This window comes from Eulemur rufifrons, chromosome 4 (genome assembly GCF_041146395.1).
Source record: "Eulemur rufifrons isolate Redbay chromosome 4, OSU_ERuf_1, whole genome shotgun sequence".
NCBI classification, from domain to species: Eukaryota; Metazoa; Chordata; class Mammalia; order Primates; family Lemuridae; genus Eulemur; species Eulemur rufifrons.
In genome coordinates this window covers 73,969,537-73,988,807 of record NC_090986.1, presented here as the reverse complement: position 1 = coordinate 73,988,807, position 19,271 = coordinate 73,969,537, and the positions used below count along the sequence as shown (strand labels likewise).

General features: G+C 35.0%; 1 protein-coding gene across 1 annotated transcript in view; it reads left to right on the top strand.

Moving 5' to 3' along the window:
• BRCA2 (BRCA2 DNA repair associated) overlaps positions 1–19,271 on the top strand; it is a 52,248-nt gene that overhangs the window by 16,446 nt on the left and 16,531 nt on the right. The window contains exons 11-15 of the mRNA XM_069467378.1: positions 2,002–2,097; positions 7,444–7,513; positions 14,947–15,377; positions 15,884–16,065; positions 17,825–18,012. Of these exons, the coding sequence (XP_069323479.1) occupies positions 2,002–2,097; positions 7,444–7,513; positions 14,947–15,377; positions 15,884–16,065; positions 17,825–18,012 (967 nt within the window). The remainder of the gene's footprint in view (positions 1–2,001; positions 2,098–7,443; positions 7,514–14,946; positions 15,378–15,883; positions 16,066–17,824; positions 18,013–19,271) is intronic.

Below are 19,271 nucleotides of genomic sequence, written 5' to 3'. Positions count from 1 at the left end.
TACCAAGAAGTTATGTTTTGAGGGTCTCTTAATGCATTTTTAGAGATTATTAATATAGTTATAATTGAGAAATTACTGTTGAGTTTCGCTAGAAAAGTTGAAACTTCATGTTTTAACAAAACGTGCACAGTACCAACTTCTTAACTGTTTTTGCATGTATAGTGGAGGTTCTGGCTTTACTCTACTTCTCTGAGCCTCAGTTTCCTTATCTATAAGATACCAATGACACCTCCCACAGAGTAATTATGAGGACAAAAATAGTGTTATCTAAAGCACTGAGTCCTGAACTGGACACATAGTGGTCAGAGAGCGTTCAGAAGGCATTGGTTTGCCTGCCATTTTTCATCTAGGAGTTGATCTAAAAACAGTATCCTTAGAAAATAGTATCATGATCTTAATGCTATTTGGGCTATATTCTAACTGCACTTTTAAGTGTATATCTAACAACTTTGTTCAACTACAGTTATATGTCGCTTAACAACAGGGATGCATTCTGAGAAATGCATCCTTAGGTGATTTCATCATTGTGTGAACATCGTAGAGTGTACCTACCCAAACCTAGATGGGATAGCCTACAACAAATCTAGGCTATATGATGTAGCCTGTTGCTCCTAGGCTACAAACTGTACGTGTTACTGTACTGAATACAGTAGGCAATTGTAACATAATGATAACTTTGTGTATCTAAACATAGGAAAAATACAGTAAAAAATTTATAATTGTATGGGACCATTATTATAATCTTACAGGACCACCATTGTATTTGTGGTCTGTCTTTGACAGAAATGTTATGTGGCACATGGCTGTATTAGGTTAACTGGATGTGTATGTATTTTTCCTGTCAGTGTCTCTGGGAATAATCTTAAATAATTGAATGTGTTGATTAGTTACAGTTAAAGTAAATGCCAAAACTAACTCTCCAACTTCTGAGTGGATAATCTTTAAAAACCTATGGTCTCAGGTCACCCACATAGTTCATTTTCAAGGTTAAAAATCACCAGAACAGAACCTCTCAAACCATCGACGTCCTATGCATTCCCTTAGCCACATCCTTCCCTAACACTTCATTGATATTTCGACCTGTCTGCGCTATATTGGTTCCCAGACAGAACTCATACTCAAAAATAAAAAGAATTTTTGATTTATCCGTGGTTTCTCAAAAATTGCTCTAGAAAAAATTTGAAAGATAATCACAAGCCAAAACATGAGTTTGAAAGAATGAGGATGTACCTTTACAATTAAGAAAATAAGTGTCAAAGTGAAATGTCAGAGATATCAACCGTCAAACTTAGTACTTAAGGAAATTGGACATTCCATACTTAATAACCTAATAATTTGGTAATTTTAAAAAATCTCTTAGTGACTCTAATTTAAGGACCTATATAATAAATTCCTCCTTAAGTTTAATGCCCCCTTCCTTGCCCAAGTGTATTTGAAGAAATTTTGTTCGGCCTTATTGCCAATAAACCTAGAATTATATTTGTGCCAGTTTATTGAAAAATAGCTTATCTGTGGTATCTGATAATATCTGTTAATCTCTAGACACTATTAAATAGTGGGGTTTTTTTATTTGTTTGTTTGTTTTTATTTAAAGAACCTGGGCCATGGCAGTGAGAGCGCTGAATCTTAACCACTAGACCACCAGGGAATTGTGGTATTTTTAAATGGTGAAAAAATAATAGAAATTAAATTGACACTGAAAACTGAATTTTCTCTTTCAAAGTAGAATGGTCACTATTTAAATTATAATTATTATGTATTATGATGTAGAAATGCATAACCTGAATTATGATTTAATCTTACCCTCTTAGCCTCTAGAATTTTTAAATGAGTATTACTATTAACATTTTAATGTAATTTGGTAATTAAGAGTCAATCCTTACAAATTTGGTAATTAATATATTGTATGAGTCAGTAGTTTTAACAATGGACTATATGGGCTTTTGAAAAATAAAATTGATATTATTTGCTTCAAAAACATGTATGGAAATTTATTTTTAGGAGAACCATCAATCAAAAGAAACTTGTTAAATGAATTTAACAAGATAATAGAAAATCAAGAAAAATCCTTAAAAGCTTCAAAAAGCACTCCAGATGGTAAAATCTGCTTTTTATTTGTATCTTCCCCTTCATAGATGCTATATTTAATAGTCTTAAAGTTGTTTTTTCATTTCTTTTGGATGTGTATATTGGAAGAGATTTACAGTGTGGTTTAATTGTTAAATTTATATCTTGCTTTGTTTGTTAAGTGGACTTTTCCTTCATAATACCTAGTATGATGGCAAGGTAATTAGAAAACGTGAACTGATTATAAAATAATGACTTTTTTATTTTACAAAGGTATAAGAATTTAGTGAAATACTGATATAATAATTAAAGCTCAGATTTTAGAGTCCAGTCAGGCTTTGACCCCCAGCATTCCCTTAAAATCAGTCTTTCCTAAATCACACAGTGATCTCCATGTTGCCAAATCAAGTGGGCATTTCTCAGTCCTCATTTCACTCTGTCTTTTAGCCACATTTGGCATAGTTGATCACTGTTCTCCAGATCACCACTTTCTCTTTGTTTTCCTTCTACATGGGGCAACTCCTTCTCCTCTTTGTTTGGTTATTCTTCTTCATTGTTTTCTTACTCTAAATAGGAGAGCCCCAGGGCTCTGTCCTTAGATCTCTTTCCTGCCTAAACTTCATTAGCTGCCAAAGTTGTATGCAGCTCTAGCCTGTCCCTGAATATCAGATTCATTCATTTGCCACTTGATACATCTCTACTTGGATCTCTGATGTGTATCTCAAAGTTAATATAGCTAGTATTGAACTCCTGATTCCATCCCTGTCTCAGACCTGCTCTTTCTCTTGTCTTTTCTTTCTCATTCTGCCAGTTGATCCCATCAAAACCTTGATATCCTTTACTTTTTTGTTTCCTCATACCTCAGCCAGGGTTGGGGAACCTATGGCCTTCTGATTTCAGGATTGTTCTTTTTTGAGCACCAAGGGAAGCAAGAAAAGTTTTATCTTTCTTTGCTGCACCCCTTTTAACAGAAGGATTTGTTCTATAAAATTTGGATTCAGTCAAAAGGCCTCACTCAAGGATCCAGTAGGCCACAGGCGGCAGAACTCATCAATAAGTCCTGTAGATTCTGCCTTCAAAAGTATAACCAGAATTTGATCATTTATTTTCCCTTCTACTCTTACCACCCTCATCCAAGCCACTCTCATAGCTTCTATCTGATCTCCCAACTTTTGCCTTTGCCTCTGCTCAGGCTATTCTCATCACTGCAACCAGACTCATTCTTCTGGTCAGATCATGTTACTTGGCTGCTTAAAACTCTGTGGCATCTATGCTGTTTAGGCTGAAATCCAAAGTTCTTACCATGGAATGCTTGAAAATAAAATATATGTAATTATTGTTCACTATATATTTGGTTTCTGAGTTTGGATAGTAAGGGATAATTATATTAAACTATAGAGGCTTAATTCTGAAACATGGATAAATCCCACAAGAAGTAGGAACATTGTGGAATTTTCTAACTCATCTCCCATTTAATGATAGAAATTTGAAAGTTATCTTAAAGACAAGATGGTTTGAATGTCCAGAAAAGTGCACTTATTTCTGTCTTTCTTTCTGCTAACTTACTGGTTCTCAAACCTTAGTATGCACAAGAATTCTGAACAGGGTTGAAAACTAAAACCATGATTACTTTTCTCAATGAGAAGTATAAGTAATTTGTAGGATAATTTTTACTGTATTTATTACTTGATAAGCTATCTTTAGAACCTGTTTAAGATGTGACTCATCTTTAGGTATTAAAAGAACGGTATTAAATAGCAGTAGGTATATAGACAAATCTTGTTTTTCTAAAACAATTAGTTTTGGCACAGTCCTAGGGAGAAGTAGATAGAAGAACATGTATTTAATTCCAACAGTGCTATTGTTGTTACATAAACTATTATCATAACTCCCCTTTTGGAACTATTTTGAGCCAGTAGATATTCAGTATTCATTTGATCATCACATCTTATTTTTTGTTTTCAAAGATTCTTTTCAGCAGTATCATTATCCACCACATGCCAGTGAATGACTCTTTTCCTTCTAACTTTGTGTTATGAACGTTTTCACAGAAAAGTTGAGAGAATATAATGAATGCCCACTACCCACCACCTAGATTCAGTAGTTGTTATTTTGCTATGTTTATTTTATCTATAATATATAGATATATGTACATATAGTAATATATCTGTATATAGGTATGGGTGTACATATATTTTTGCTGAACCCTTTGTATGTTAGCTTCAGACTTAATGACATTTTATAATGATAGAGCTTTATCACCAAAGAAAATTTCTTAATGTCTGATATAATCTAATCTGTAGTAGTCCTCTTGCCTTTTTTTTTTTAATTTCATTTCATTTTCTATGACATTGACACTTTAAAGTGACCAAGCCAGTTGTTTTGTAGACTGTCCTACATTCTAGACTTGTTTCCTTGTGGTATCATTTAACTTGTTCTATTCCCCATTTGGGTAGAAGACTTGAATAGGATTAGGTTATGCATTTTTGGCAAGAATGCCTCCTAGAAGAGCTGTGTATGTGTACTACATCATATCAAGAGGCACAGATGTCAAATGATTTGATCACTTGGTTAGGATGCTAACTACAAGATCACTTCACTGAAAAGGTATATTTTCTCATTTGTAATTAGCAAGTAATCTACGGCATGATACTCTGGTACTTTGAGAATATCCAGATTACTCAGCAATCTTCACTCACAATTTTAACATCCATTGATAATATTTGCCTGAATTAATTATATAATTGGAGATTGAAAAACTGGTTTTCAAATTGTTATTCCTTACCCATTTATCAGCTAATAATCTTCAACAGGGAAGAGCTTTCTCTTAACAACTAGGGATTAACTATAGTTCTACCTGAAAAGGCAAAGTAAATACTTAATTTTTCCCCTCTAATTACAGTTTTTCACAGTAAGGAGTGAGTTAATGTAATAGTCACATTAATGATAGCAATTTTCTTTGTTGACTAAGATTGATTTCATGGATTTTTATAATGTATATATAAAGTTTGTAGGTAAAACACGTTATAAATAATGTACTTCTTTACAAAAATAAAACATCCTTTTTGATGTTCAAATCATCCCTAATTTCGAAGGAGAAACCTCTTCAAACTGTTTCCCAACGGCCCAAGGGTTGTTTGGGGGTTTTTTGTTTTTTGGGTTTTTTTTTTTCTTTTGACTATACATTGGTTAATTTTTGAGCACTTCCTTGTTTTTTTAAATTGAGGTTTGTGTGCTAGGTATGCTACTGCTGCTGGTATCACTGTTTTTATAATGCTGAAATTCTTATTTGCTTTATCCTGTAGTAGTGGTTTTCAAACTTTTTCTTCTCAAAACTTTATACTCTTAAAAATTGATGGTCCAAAAGAGCATTTGTTTATGTGGATTACAGCTATTGATATTTATCATATTAGAAATTAAAATTGATAAAGTTTGATAGCTGTAATATACATTGGTCATTTGGAAAATAATAGTTCACTGAGTTAGCAGATCTACCGTTAACAGTTTTATTATACAGTATTAAACAGTTACTTTTGTTAATGTCATTATTGATCTAATAGGGAAAGTTTAAGTATTGGAAATATGTCAAGCTTGCAGAGCCAGACACAGGGTTCCCAAATTTCTAATTTTCATTCAAAAGCTTGAATTTTACCACTGGCAACAAATACTGTCACTTGTTTTCCTTATAGTTGACAATCTCATTTCATTCATTTTTGAGAAAATGTCTGCTGAATACCCAAGTCTGAATAACCAGTTTGTTGCTTATTCTTTCAAGTAAAAATAGTATTTAATGAAAAAAAAGTCTAATGCAGTTCATAACTCATCATGTAAGTTCATTTTCTTGAGAAAAATCACACTAAAGTACACAGCAGAATACACCAGTAGTGCAAATATCAATGCAGTGAAAAGGACATATATAGTAACATCTTAGTATTATTATTAAGACAATTTTTACAACTTGGATTCCCTAAAACGGTTGTAGTTACCCTGCCCTCCAGGTTCCATGGATTATCCTTTGAGAATCACTGTCCTACAGTATATATGTAATAATTTTAAATTTATAATAACCACTAACAATAAAACTGCTAAGGGAAATTTAAGAATTCTTTGCAGTTTTTGTCCTTAGAATATAGTGGTTGAATATCCCTTACCTGAAATGCTTGGGACCAGAAGTGTTTCAGATTTCTTTTTTTTTTTTTTTTTTTTTTTTTAATTTTAGGTTGTTTGCATATACATAATGAGATATCATAGAGATAGGACCCAAGTCTAAACGTAAAATTCACTTATGTTTCATATATACCTTATGCACATAGCCTGAAGATGGTTTTATACAATATTTTAAATTTTGTACATGAAACAGTTTTAACTGTGATCCATCACATGAGGTCAGGTGTGGAATTTTCCACTTGTGGAGTCATGTCAGCCTCAAAAAAGTTTCGGAGTTTGGATTTTCAGATTAGGGATGTTCAACCTATATATCATTAAGGATGTACAGTCAAAGTACTGTGTTTACATGTCACTCAAAATAATTCTTTTGTGTGTACTTATTTGACAATTAGGTTAGATTCGTTTGTTTCCATTTTCAATATTAAGCTTTGCCTTTTCTCATTTAATTTTACATTTGAATAAATAAAATAGTTCATTTATCAAAACTACAGAAAGGTATACTTAGAGAGGTTTTGATTCTATTCCTATCCCCTCCATACTGTTATTCACCACCTTCCCTACTTCTTGCTCACTCTAGGTAACTATTTTTAATGGCTTATGGTTTTTGGTTTATCCTTTCATGATTTCTTTTTATAAAAATAAGCAGATATGTGTATACGTATTCTCATTACCTTTCTTTCTTACTCAAAAGATATGGTATATACACCATTTGCACCATGTTTACTGCTTGTTGTTTACTTAAGAATTTATTTAATGAGTATACAGAGATTGTCCTCATTCTTTTTTATGATTACATAGCAGTTGATCATGTGGCTCGATTAGTGTATCCTAGTTTATTCAACTAATTCCCTACTAATGGACTTATTGAAGATTAATAGGTGCAAGTTATATACTGAAAGTGAATAATATCTAAGCTTAGCTTCTAAACCTTCATAAGACTAAATTTTAAATTTGATATTTGTATTGGCAATTATTAATAGCTAAAGCCTTCGAGTTATGATTGTTAGCATCAACTGACTAAATTTATACTGATTTCTTTTGTATGTTTGTACTGTGAGTTATTTGGCATACATGCTTTGAAAATTTTAAAGTCTACCATTGTCTCAAATTTTTGTGTAAATATTTACAGTAACATGTAATAAAGATATGGAAAATGAAATCTCTTATTAGATTTTTATTAATATATAATGTAAAATGATTTTCTTCTAGGCACATTAAAAGATAGAAGATTGTTTATGCATCACATTTCTTTAGAGCCAGTTACCTGTGGACCCTTTGGGTAAGACATGTTTAAATTTTTAAAAATTCTAATATAGTGTAGGAAATGTCTGGTTTTTTAAATCAATATGTCTAAAAATAATGGCACCAAAATTAAGGAAAGAAGTGAACACTTCTCTTTTGGAAACCCTGCATCAGGATGAAATAATTCTATACTTTGGTAGTATTTTATAGTCTTCTTCATATTATTATTTCATTTTTTAGTTTCATAGCAGCTTTGCAAAGTAGACAAACAGATTTTATTCTAATTTTATGAGTGAGGTACTGAGGCTGAGAGGAATTAAGGATTGCTCAAAATCAACTGTCAAAAAGATAGCAGATATTAAAAATAATCTTCTTATCTTTCCTCTCTCCCTAAATCTTACTAAAATTACTTAAGAGAATTTTTTTTAACATGTAATTCCCAAGGACAATGATCAGAAGAAACAAACAACAACAAAAGTTTGGAAGCCAAAAACATGAATGACTTAGCAAGCCTGAGAAAGCTAAAATCTGACCTTAGAGCAGTGGTCCCCACACTTTTTGGCACCAGGGACTGGTTTTGTGGAAAGTAATTTTTCCATGAATGGGGGTGGGGAGGGGTTGGGGGGCAGGGAGTACAGCAGTAGACCTCAGGCAGTGATGCAAACAATGGGGTGAGGCTGTAAATACAGATGAAGCCTCCCTGGCCCCCTGCTCACCTCCTGCTGTGCTAACAGTCCATGGACCAAACCGGTCTGTAGCCCAAGGGTTGGGGACTGCAGCCTTAGAGCAAGCAGAGAAGCCACCCACTTTCCCTTAAAGAACCCAAGAAAGGCTCCAATTGGCAGCAACATGTACTTCTGAAGGTGGGATAGAAAATAGGAAGATTGGTTGAAATTCTGTTTAAGAAGTGTCTGTATTTCCTCCCCAACAGCAGATAGGCAGTCATCTTTCTTCCCCAAGAACAGAAGTTTATTCTCTGGAAACAATCAATTGGAAGACTTCTGAATTGGGGATAGGCTGGAGGGAGGGGACACCAGGCACAGTTGAGGGAAGGGTACTAAAAACAAAAATTAAATACAAATTAATGTATCAAGCAGTGAGCCTCCTTCTCACACTTAGTCTCCCAAATCTTAGCAGGCAGGCCCTCTGGGAGGTAGAAGACTGGAAGAGTTTTTCCTAGGGAATATGACCAGCACAATAGAAAAGACCTAAAAATACTGACAGTTGGCAGTACTCAAATGGAGCAGATAGCTGATCATCAGACAGCGAAGTGAACAATTGACAAGCACAGAGCTTCCAGTCAGTGATTTAGTTCTTCACTTTTAAATAAGAATAGATAATCAAGGATCACTAGTCATTGGAAGAAAGTTGCTGTGAAAGATAGTCACCAAAGTACAAAAACCAAAGCAAAAAGGAACTTAGAGAAAATAGACTATGCAAGAAGAAAACTTCATAAAAACTTACTAATATTCTTAGGGAATAGGAGATATTACAGCCTTAAAATAAGAACAAGTAGCTATAAAAATTGCTCTTAGAAATTAAAAATATGATAGCACAAATAAATTAACTTAGTAGAAGTTATATATGGAAATCATGAAAGCTCCCAGAATATAGAACAAAATGAAAAGGATAAAATAAGCAATGAAAAGATAATTAGAAAAGTCAGTTCTGTGTGTCTAATATCTGAAAATACAGAGTTTGAGAAGGAAGGAACAGAAGAGAAATGAAGAAAGAATTTTTTAAAAATAATTGTAAGTTTTACCAGTACTGAAGGACATGAGTTTTCTTGATTAAAAGGGCTCACTGAGTGAACACATGAATAAAAACGGCACAGTAAGGCACATTCTTGTGAAATTTTAGAATACTAGGAGCAGAGGGGAACTTTAAATTCATTAAAGGGGGGATAAAAATCAAATAGTTTCATGAGTCATAGTGTGAATTCTTATCAATAATGTAATCTAGAAGATTATAGATTTTACAATGTATAATACAGAGCAATGCCTTCAAAATTCTAGAGAAAATGACTTCCAACCTAGAATCCTAGCACTGACTAAAATACGTATTAACTGTGAGGGTAGATACTTTTCCGGTTCAAAGCACTTTCTAAGGAAGCTAGCCAAAACCAGTGGTAAATCAGGAAGGAAGAAGATATGGGACTTAAAAAACAAGAATTCAACATAGGAGAGAGGCAAAGGGAACCCTCAGGTTGATAATGAAGGGAGATCCCAGAATTATAGCTGTGTTGCTAAGTCAAGAAAGGCACCTAGACCACTTTGGAACCGAAGAATATAGAGAGGTCCGTGAGAGAGTTTGCCTACAAGATAAAAATAAAGCAGTACCTGAGTGTTTTAATGTATTAGGAAACTTCTTGGTAAAAATGGTGAGTTAAACATACTTGTCTACTTTCTTTGCCCTCAAAATTAGACCAAAGCAACAGTGAAGAAACTTGTACCAAAATCAGTGAAAATAAGAGAGACCACAGTAACTAAACTTTTCAGAGTGCAAGAGAAAACTGATTCAAAGCTGGTAGTGGATACAGCAGAGAACCAACCATTCTACGCTAAAGTCTCAAAAGTTCAGGAGTTGGTGCCTCTATGTATCTTCACAATTGGGTGCTAACAGAAAGAGGGAGCCAAAAAATGTTAAAAAAAAATAATAATATGTTTGAGAAGCAATCAAATGCACTCCTTCACTCTGTGAAGCTGGGCAGCTGCCTCTTGCCCACCCTGACAAAAGACTAGAGACTTACTCTTTAGAGAGGGTACAGTAGAGGGGCTTATTGGTGAACACAGTAGCCACAGTTGACAGAAATAAGTACTCAAAAACAAGGGGAATAAGTTCATGTATACATATTGAATGTTGGGGATCTCCCATCAAGCCCTCTTCCCCTACTCAGCTTCCAGAATGTAGACAGCCAAGTTTCCACTATTAGAAATTTCCAGTCAATCAATCTACAGCGTATCCTACAATCAACAAGTTCCATCTTTGACAAAGGGCTTTCAAACAACTTTTTGGCCTTCTACTCTTAAATATAAAGACATCCAGAGACTACTGAACATCAGAAAAAGCAAAAATACAATAACCAAAAAACTAATGAAAACAACTTAATAGAAACACTATTTTATTATTTCTTCTTTTAAGGAGAAGAAAAATTTTTTGAAGAACAAAACTATAATTTATGAACAGAATAAAAAGAGGTTATATAATATATACCTGAGAGTTTAGATGTGAATAAGTGATGAATATGTCGAAAATTTTTTTTAAATTTTTAAAAAAAATACTACCTCAAGAGAAAGCAAAAGTTGTAAAGAAAGGAAATACAATCATAATATATTACATGTTAATACTACATATACTTTATACCAATATAACACATTTAGCTGTAAAAAGTGTTTAGCCAATGTAAATGTTGAATATTGATAGACTCAAGTATATAACTTGAGAATATGGGGAGAGGTGAAAGAAAGTGTATGCATATGTACCAAGGTGGCAGTGGAGTTGACAAACAGCTAAATCTTCATTTTCCATAGAGGTACCTCAATAGAAAAAGTGGAGAAAACAAGCAGTTACAGAGATGTCATTTAGACATAATGGATACAAATATAGAAGAATCTAAAGTTGTTGAAAGTGGTTACAAAACCTTTTCTAGCTGGCAAATTTTTAAGCCCAAAAATTTGATTGAAATTGTTTTAATGTTACCTTTTCAAAGATAACTACTTGTGGAATTGTTGAGAAGTCATTGAACTTTATTTCTGGAATATATTTTTTAGCAAGCTGCATATATATATATATTTTTTGAATGTAGAAAGCCAGGTGATTTTTTGTTTTCATTTCTTTTTATCAAAACACGTTGTAATATTAAATAATAAAGTAAATGCCTAATTATTTATCTGTGTATTACCTTAAATTACATATGAAATGGGAAAATAGTTTAATGTATTTAATAAACATTTTTGAAAGCACCTCTAATTACCTAATATGTACTGTGCTGATGGCTATAAAGATAAATAAGTCTAACTCAGATTGCTAGTCTAGGAACTAGGCATGAAAACAAGAATTATAATGTGATATAAATTCTAAAATAGATACAGTAGTAGTGATGTGAGAACAAAGAAAAATTGGCAGCTAATTATGTGACAGAAAACTTAATGGGAAAAGTACTTCAGAATGTGAGGAATGCTTGGTTAAAGAGGACATTCCAAATCTTAGAATTTGGTTGGGGGAGAAGGCCCCTGGGAGGAAACAAAAAGAAATAGGGAGGTTAGAACCAAATAGGAAGCTTCCTGTGTGTCATTCCTGATAAGTTGAAACCTAGAAAGGTGATAGGCTGTCCTTGGAAGTTTCTAACAAGAAGAATGACATAACCAGATTTGTGTTTTAGAAATAGATCAAAGCAAAACTGTTGCAAGGAGATTAGTAAGGAATTAAAGGTCTAGCAGAGGAGGTAAAGGAAAATGAGTGGGAGATCAGTTCATTAGGTTTGGCTAGATTGTGACTGAGACTGGCAAATTATCTCCATTTTGATTCAAAGCAACATCTTGAACATAACCTGCAAAGCAAACTGCTCATTCTCACAGTATTCTTCATATTTAAAAACAAAGAGTAAGAAGGAGATCAGTGAAAATTTTGGGAACAGAAGGTTTATTCATTCTTGTGCACCAGTTCTCATCTAGATCACTTATGCAAGGAAACCAGTCTAGCAATTTTCCCCCCCTCTCCTGCATCGTTAATTTTTTACTCTCTACTGGATTATTACTATTTCTGTCAGCATAAGCAATTGCTGTAAATCTCTCATCTTAAGAGGAGCCTTTCTTGACCACTCTAATCTCAGCTTTGCTCCCCTTAATGCCCAGCTCGTTTTGGAATTGTCTCTGTTCACTGTCTCCACTTCATCTCTTCTGTGCTCTCCCAAATCCATTCCCATCAGTCTTTTATCACTACCCATCAGCTCTTATCAAGGTTGCCAGTTACCTCCACATTGCTAAATCTTGTCATCTCTTCATCCTCATGTTAACCTGTGAGTAGCATTGACACAATCACTTCTGCTTTCTTTTTTTTCTCCTTTTTTTTTTTTTTTTTTTGAGACAGAGTCTCACTCTGTTGCCCAGGCTAGAGTGAGTGCCGTGGCGTCAGCCTAGCTCACAGCAACCTCAAACTCCTGAGCTCAAGCGATCCTCCTGTCTCAGCCTCCCGAGTAGCTGGGACTACAGGCATGCGCCACCATGCCCGGCTAATTTTTTCTATATATATTTTTAGCTGTCCATATAATTTCTTTCTATTTTTAGTAGAGGTGGGGTCTCGCTCTTGCTCAGGCTGGTCTCGAACTCCTGAGCTCAAACGATCCGCCCACCTCGGCCTCCCAGAGTGCTGGGATTACAGGCGTGAGCCACCGCGCCCGGCCGCTTCTGCTTTCTTAACACTTTCTCTACTCTTCCTTCTGGGACATCTGTTATTTCTCCTATTCCATTAGCTGTTCTGTCTCCTTTGTTTGTTCTTTCCCTAACCACTAACTGTTAGAGTCCTCCAGGATTTAGCTCCAGATCTCTTCCTACCCTTCCTCCCTAGTGATCTCATCCACTCTCCATGGCTTTATATACTGTCTATTTGCTAATATCTCCAAAATTAGTATCTTTAGCCCCAGATCTGCCCTCTAAACATCCAGTTACCTAATTGACATTTTTATTTGGGTGACTAGTAGACATCTCAAACTTAACATCTCCAAAGCTTATGTCCTTTACCCTAATCTATTTCCCAATGAAAGTAAAAGTCTAACTCTGCTTTCAAAATATATCCAAAATCAAATCACTTCTCAACACTTTCACCCCTGATGCCCTGGTTCAAGTCATTATAAACTGCTAGGATTATTTCAATGGAACTGGTTTCTCTGCTTCTGACTTAACCCCCCACCACCATACACAGTGAATTCTCAACAGAGAAGCCAGAGGGATCCTTTTAAACATAAAACAGATTTTGTAATTTCTTTACTCAAAACTATTCCATGGCATCACATCCCAGAGTACAAGCCAAAAGCCCGTACCATAGTGTTCAGGTTCTCCATGATCTGGCCCCATTACCACCTTTCCAGACTCACCTAACTTTCTTCCCCTTGCTCTCTCTATTTGACGCACACTTATGTCTAGGCCAATTGACATGTTTGTTTGTTTCCTTCCACTGGAATGCACATGCTGATTTTTTTTTTTTTTTTTTTTTGGTTGTCAATGTGTCCCCCAGCAAAAAAACGCCTGACACATAGGAATTCATTAAATACGTGATGAATTGATAAATGGCTAAACTAAATGAATTCTAGGGTAACTTCAAGTTCCAGATGTGCAGGATTTGGCAAAGGGAAATCTGGGGTTTTCAACCAAGTGTCAAGTATCAGGAAGAACACGTAAGCTGCTAAAGGCAATGAATTTAATTTTGGACATGTTGCATTGAGATGTGTGAAATATCAAAGTACAGATGTCTGATGTTTTACACAGTTTAAATATAGGAACAATACCTAAGGGAAAAGTTGGGCATGAGGATAAATGATGTTTTTATTATTAGATGGGTGATAATTTAAGCAATGGAAATAACTCACATCAGCCTGGGAGAGTATCTAGGGAAGAAATCCAACTTTGGAGACATGAATGTTTTTAAGAATCAGGAAGAGGTAAAACCAGTAAAAGAAAAGAAATAATTTGAAGAACAATGGTGGTGAGGATATTAAAAGAAGGAAAATGTGAATTGTCAGGAAAGTCAAGCAGAATGAGTTTGCATATGTGTGTATGTATACATAGATGCATGTGTGTGTTATACACATGCATCTTAGAACAATTTCTGTAGAGCAGTGGGAGAAATGAGAGTTCACTGAGTGGAAATTGAGGAAATGAAAATAGCTAGTCTAGATTACCTATTAAAGGAAGTTGACCATGGAGGGTAGGTAACAGTGAGTATTAGCATGAGGCAGAGATAAGACTGAGAAGAACAGGGTTTAAAAGGTGGCCAAGGCTTTTGGGCTAAATGTAAGGGGCGCTAAAAACTATAAACAGGTAGAAGGGAGAGAGGTGGGATAATAATTGAAAGAGGAGAGCTCATGAGGAGACTGAGTTATTAGATGGAATAGGGAGTTCAGGTTAAGGTATGAGCCAGAGAGAAGAAATCAGGTAGATATTTCCCTGGTAAAGGAGGTAAGTAGAGGGAGTACTGTGGTAGAATTGGAGGGGACACACACTGAGAGAGTCCACGTTTGATAGATTCTCTTCTATTATGTGAAGTAGGTTGTAAAGGCAAAGGGTGGGCATTAGTGCGTGAAAAACAGTTGTAGCCTTGAAAAGTGTGGTACTGTTTGGGAATGACAACCCTAATGAATCCAAAAACAGTTACCAGAATAGGATGGCTACGTAGCAGTTGAGAGTCTGCAAAAAAAAAAAGACATATTCCCGAACATTTACTGGTCAGTAATCAAATATTTTCTGCCCATTGCAGCACAACTAAGGAACGGCAAGAAATACAGAATCCAAATTTTACTGCACCTGGTCAAGAATTTCTGCCTAAATCTCATTTTCATGAACACCTGGCTTTGGAAAAATCTTTAAGCAATTTATCAGTTTCGAGGCAGCCATTTTATAAAGTTCCTGCTAAAAGAAATGAAGAAATGAGACGCTCAGTTACTACAGGCAAACCGACCAAAATCTTTGTCCCGCCTTTTAAAACTAAATCACGTTTTCACAGAGATGAACAGTCTGTTAGCAAGAATATTAATTTGGAGGAAAACAAACAAAAACAAAACATAGACGAACATGGCTCTGGTGACAGTGAAAATAATATTAATGACAATGAGATTCATCAGCTTAACAAAAACAACTCTAATCAAGCAGCAACTGTAAATTTCACAAAGTGTGAAGAAGAACCTTTAGGTATTGTGTGACAATTTGTGTGACACATTTTTGCCTTTTGGTTAGATACTTCTCTTATTAAATAATGCCCTGGGAGTTTTCTCCCTTTTATGGTTCTTAATAATTTCTAAACCTTTTTTAATGCTTTAGATTTTCTAAATCCAAAGATTAGATTTAGATTATTCTAATATTTTTTTCAAAGATGACTACTTGTGGACTTTCTTGTTAAAAAAAAAAAAAAGCTATTAGACACATAATCTAAGACTGCTATTACCAGAATATATTTTTTATCATACTACAAATTTTCTTCAAAAATTGAGATAAAAATAATAAATATATTTCTATTCTTTATATAACTTTACAAGTTGAAACTTTTTCATCCATGAAGATTTAAAAGGGGTAGGCGGTCCCTTTTTCTCTATATGTAAAATTAGAGCAAAGTGATATGTATAATGTTACAAAGCAGGGATTGTGCTTTTTAAATTTATATTCAATTTTATTTTTGCTAATTATTTGTTTTTTAACAGATTTAATTACAAGTCTTAAGAACTCCAGAGATATACAGGATATGCGGATTAAAAAGAAACAAAAGCAACATATCTTTCCACAGCCAGGCAGTCTGTATCTTGCAAAAACATCCACTCTGCCTAGAATCTCTCTGAAAGCAGCAGTAGGAGGCCGAGTTCCCTCTGCATGTTCTCATAAACAGGTACACTTTTGTGTACAATACTTACAGTTTTTTGTTGTTTTTTTTTTATTTCATCTCATTATGGGGGATACAGAATTTCAGGTTACATACGTTGCCCATGTACCGCCTGTCCCCCCAAGTCAAAGCTCCAGGCGTGTCCGTTCCCCAGACAGTGCGCATTACACTCATCATGTAGGCATACACCTATCCCCTCCCCCCGCCCTACAATACTTATAGTTTTTATAGCAAAGTGTAATTAATATCTACAATGGAGAGGTGTAAATAATATTGATAATATTAATAGCTAACATTTATTGAGCATTTCCTTTTTTTTTTGAGACAGGTTCTCATTCTGTCACCTGGGCTAGAGTGCAGTGGCACAGTCATAGCTCACTACAACCTCAAACTCCTGGGCTCAAGTGATCCTCCTGTCTCAGCCTCTCAAGTGGCTGGGACTATAGGCGCATGCCAGCAGCTCTGGCTAATTTTTCTATGTTTTGTAGAGATGGGGTCTCACTGTGTTGCCCAGGCCGATATCAAATTCCTAGCTTCAAACAATCCTCCTGCCTTGGCCTCCCAAAGTGCTGGGAGTATAGGCATGAGCCACTGGCCTGTATTACCTCATTTAATCCTCATAACAACCCTATGAGATAAAAGCTCACTTAATGTCATCATTAGGTTCTTAGAAACTGATTTTAAGTGAAATGACGTAAAACGGAACCAATTTTTTTCATCAATGTTATATATAGATGTTTACAGTCATGATCCACCATGTCCAGACTACTGAACGTTTTCTGTGTGCGAGGCACTCTTCTAAGCACTTTACATGTATTGGTTATATCTCACACAATCCTCACAACCACTCCAAAAGAAAGGCACATTATTTTGTCTATCATTTTGCAAATGAGAGGACTAAAGCATAAAGAAGGTTAAGTGACTGTTCCAAAGTCGCTTAACTAGCAACTGGAAGAGCCACAATTCCAAAGCGAAGAGTCTGAGTCAAACTCTGAACAAAGGAAAAGATACCTTGGGTTAGACATGCTGAGGTGAAAGTAAGCACCTTGAAAGTAGGCCAGGCCGGGCAAAATGGCTCATGCATGTAATCCTAGCACTGTGGGAGGCTGAGGCAGGAGGATTGCATGAGGTCAGGAGTTTGAGACCAGCTTGAGCAACAGCAAGACCCTATCTCTACTAAAATAGAAAAATTAGCTGGGCATTGTGCCACGCACCTATAATCCCACCCAGCTACTTGGCAGGCTGAGGCAGGAGAATGGCTTGAGCCCAGGATTTTGGGGTTGCAGTGAGCTATGATCACACCACTGCTCTCTGGCCTGGGGCAACGGAGCAAGACTGTGTCTCAAAAAAAAAAAAAAGAAAGGCCAGACCCATGTACAAGTCTGACCTCCTGAGATCATTTTCCCTGAAATACTTAAACTTTTGCCTATTTTCCTTCTAAAATTTTGAACTTAGAAGATTTTGTTAAGCATGAGAATTTTTTATCCCCAGAATAGTGCCCTAGGGCAGATTTAGCAAGAAGTATATACACAGGGGGAGTGAAAAAGGTACATCAGACTCTTGAATGTATGGGTCATTATAATGCAATACAATTTTTAGCTTTCAATACATATTAAATATTTTTATATTGAATATTCTAGTATTTAAATGAAAAAATTTTGGTAAATTAAGTTTTGGTTTGTTGTAATTGTTTTTATTCTGTGAAGCATGTTCATTTTGACCTTTCTTTCTTTCTTTACCAATTTTTTCTGTTTATTTTGTGCAGCTGTATATGTATGGCGTTTCTAAACATTGCATAAAAATTAACAGCAAAAATGCAGAGTCTTTTCAGTTTCACATGCAGGATTATTGTGGTAAGGAAGATTTATGGGCCAGACAGGGAATACAGTTGGCTGATGGTGGATGGCTCATACCCTCCAATGATGGAAAGGCTGGAAAAGAAGAATTTTATAGGTACTCTGTGTAAAAAGATTTTGTATTAACTTTTATGTATTTCATCATTTCTCTCTTCTTCACAAGTCTCTCTTTCGTCTCTTTCATATACCTTGAACTAAAAGTTGACTAGAAATCAAATTTTTATACATTGAATCATTAAGTACATTGGTGGTTCAGTAGACATTCTGTTAATCTTTTGAAAAGTAAATATGGTTTGTCCTGGGATTTAATAAGCTGAATTTTCTTAAATTGGGACATTTTTCTTATGCATTTACAAAATAGAGCCTGATAAGAAAAGTTAAATTTGAAATGGCCTTATGGTAGACTCCTCACGTGTACACACAGATTTATGTCATATTCTCTTTGATTGTATATTTTAATAAATATAAATATTATAGTATTTAATAAACACTAAAAGTGAAACAGAAGTATTTAAATATCAGGCATAACAAATAACTAGAAAAATCTCGGTGCCTTAAAACATTAACAATTTAGAAACTGTATAACCTCTTTTGATTCTAATGTATGGGTTTTTTTGTTTTTTTTTGAGACAGAGTGTCACTCTGTTGCCCGGGCTAGAGTGCCATGGCGTCAGCCTAGCTCACAGCAACCTCAAACTCCTGGGCTCAAGTGATCCTCCTGCCTCAGCCTCCCGAGTAGCTGGGACCACAGGCATGCGCCACCATGCCTGGCTAATTTTTCTATATATATTTTTAGCTGTCCATATTATTTCTTTCTGTTTTTGTTTTTAGTAGAGATGGGGTCTCGCTCTTGCTCAGGCTGGTCTCGAACTCCTGAGCTCAGACGATCCTCCCTCCTCAGCCTCCCAGAGTGCTAGGATTACAGGCGTGAGCCACTGCGCCTGGCCTTGATTCTAATGTTTACACAAATGTAATTAAAACTTTTTGCTATCAGAGATACATTACTTCATGCCATTGGCAAAAGATGGGAATCGTTTTTCTAGCACCTTTATTTTAAAACTTTCTATGCATCTTTCCAGAGATTATAGTTTTGGAAAGCAGTAAAACATTTTCTTCTGAATTTTTTTTAACTTTTTTGGAGTGTTTTAAAACGGAAACGTTATTTAGATGTTACACATTTCTTACATAACGAACATCTGCTATAGGTTCTATAAGAGTAGGAAAAGTATGGTAAAACAGTTGTATTATTTTCTTACACTACGTAGACTGCATAATGTAGAGGTGTTAAGAATGATTACCCTGTAGTCAGGTGAGCAGAGTTCATAAAGTTACAGTATTGCTGTTATTATTTATTTT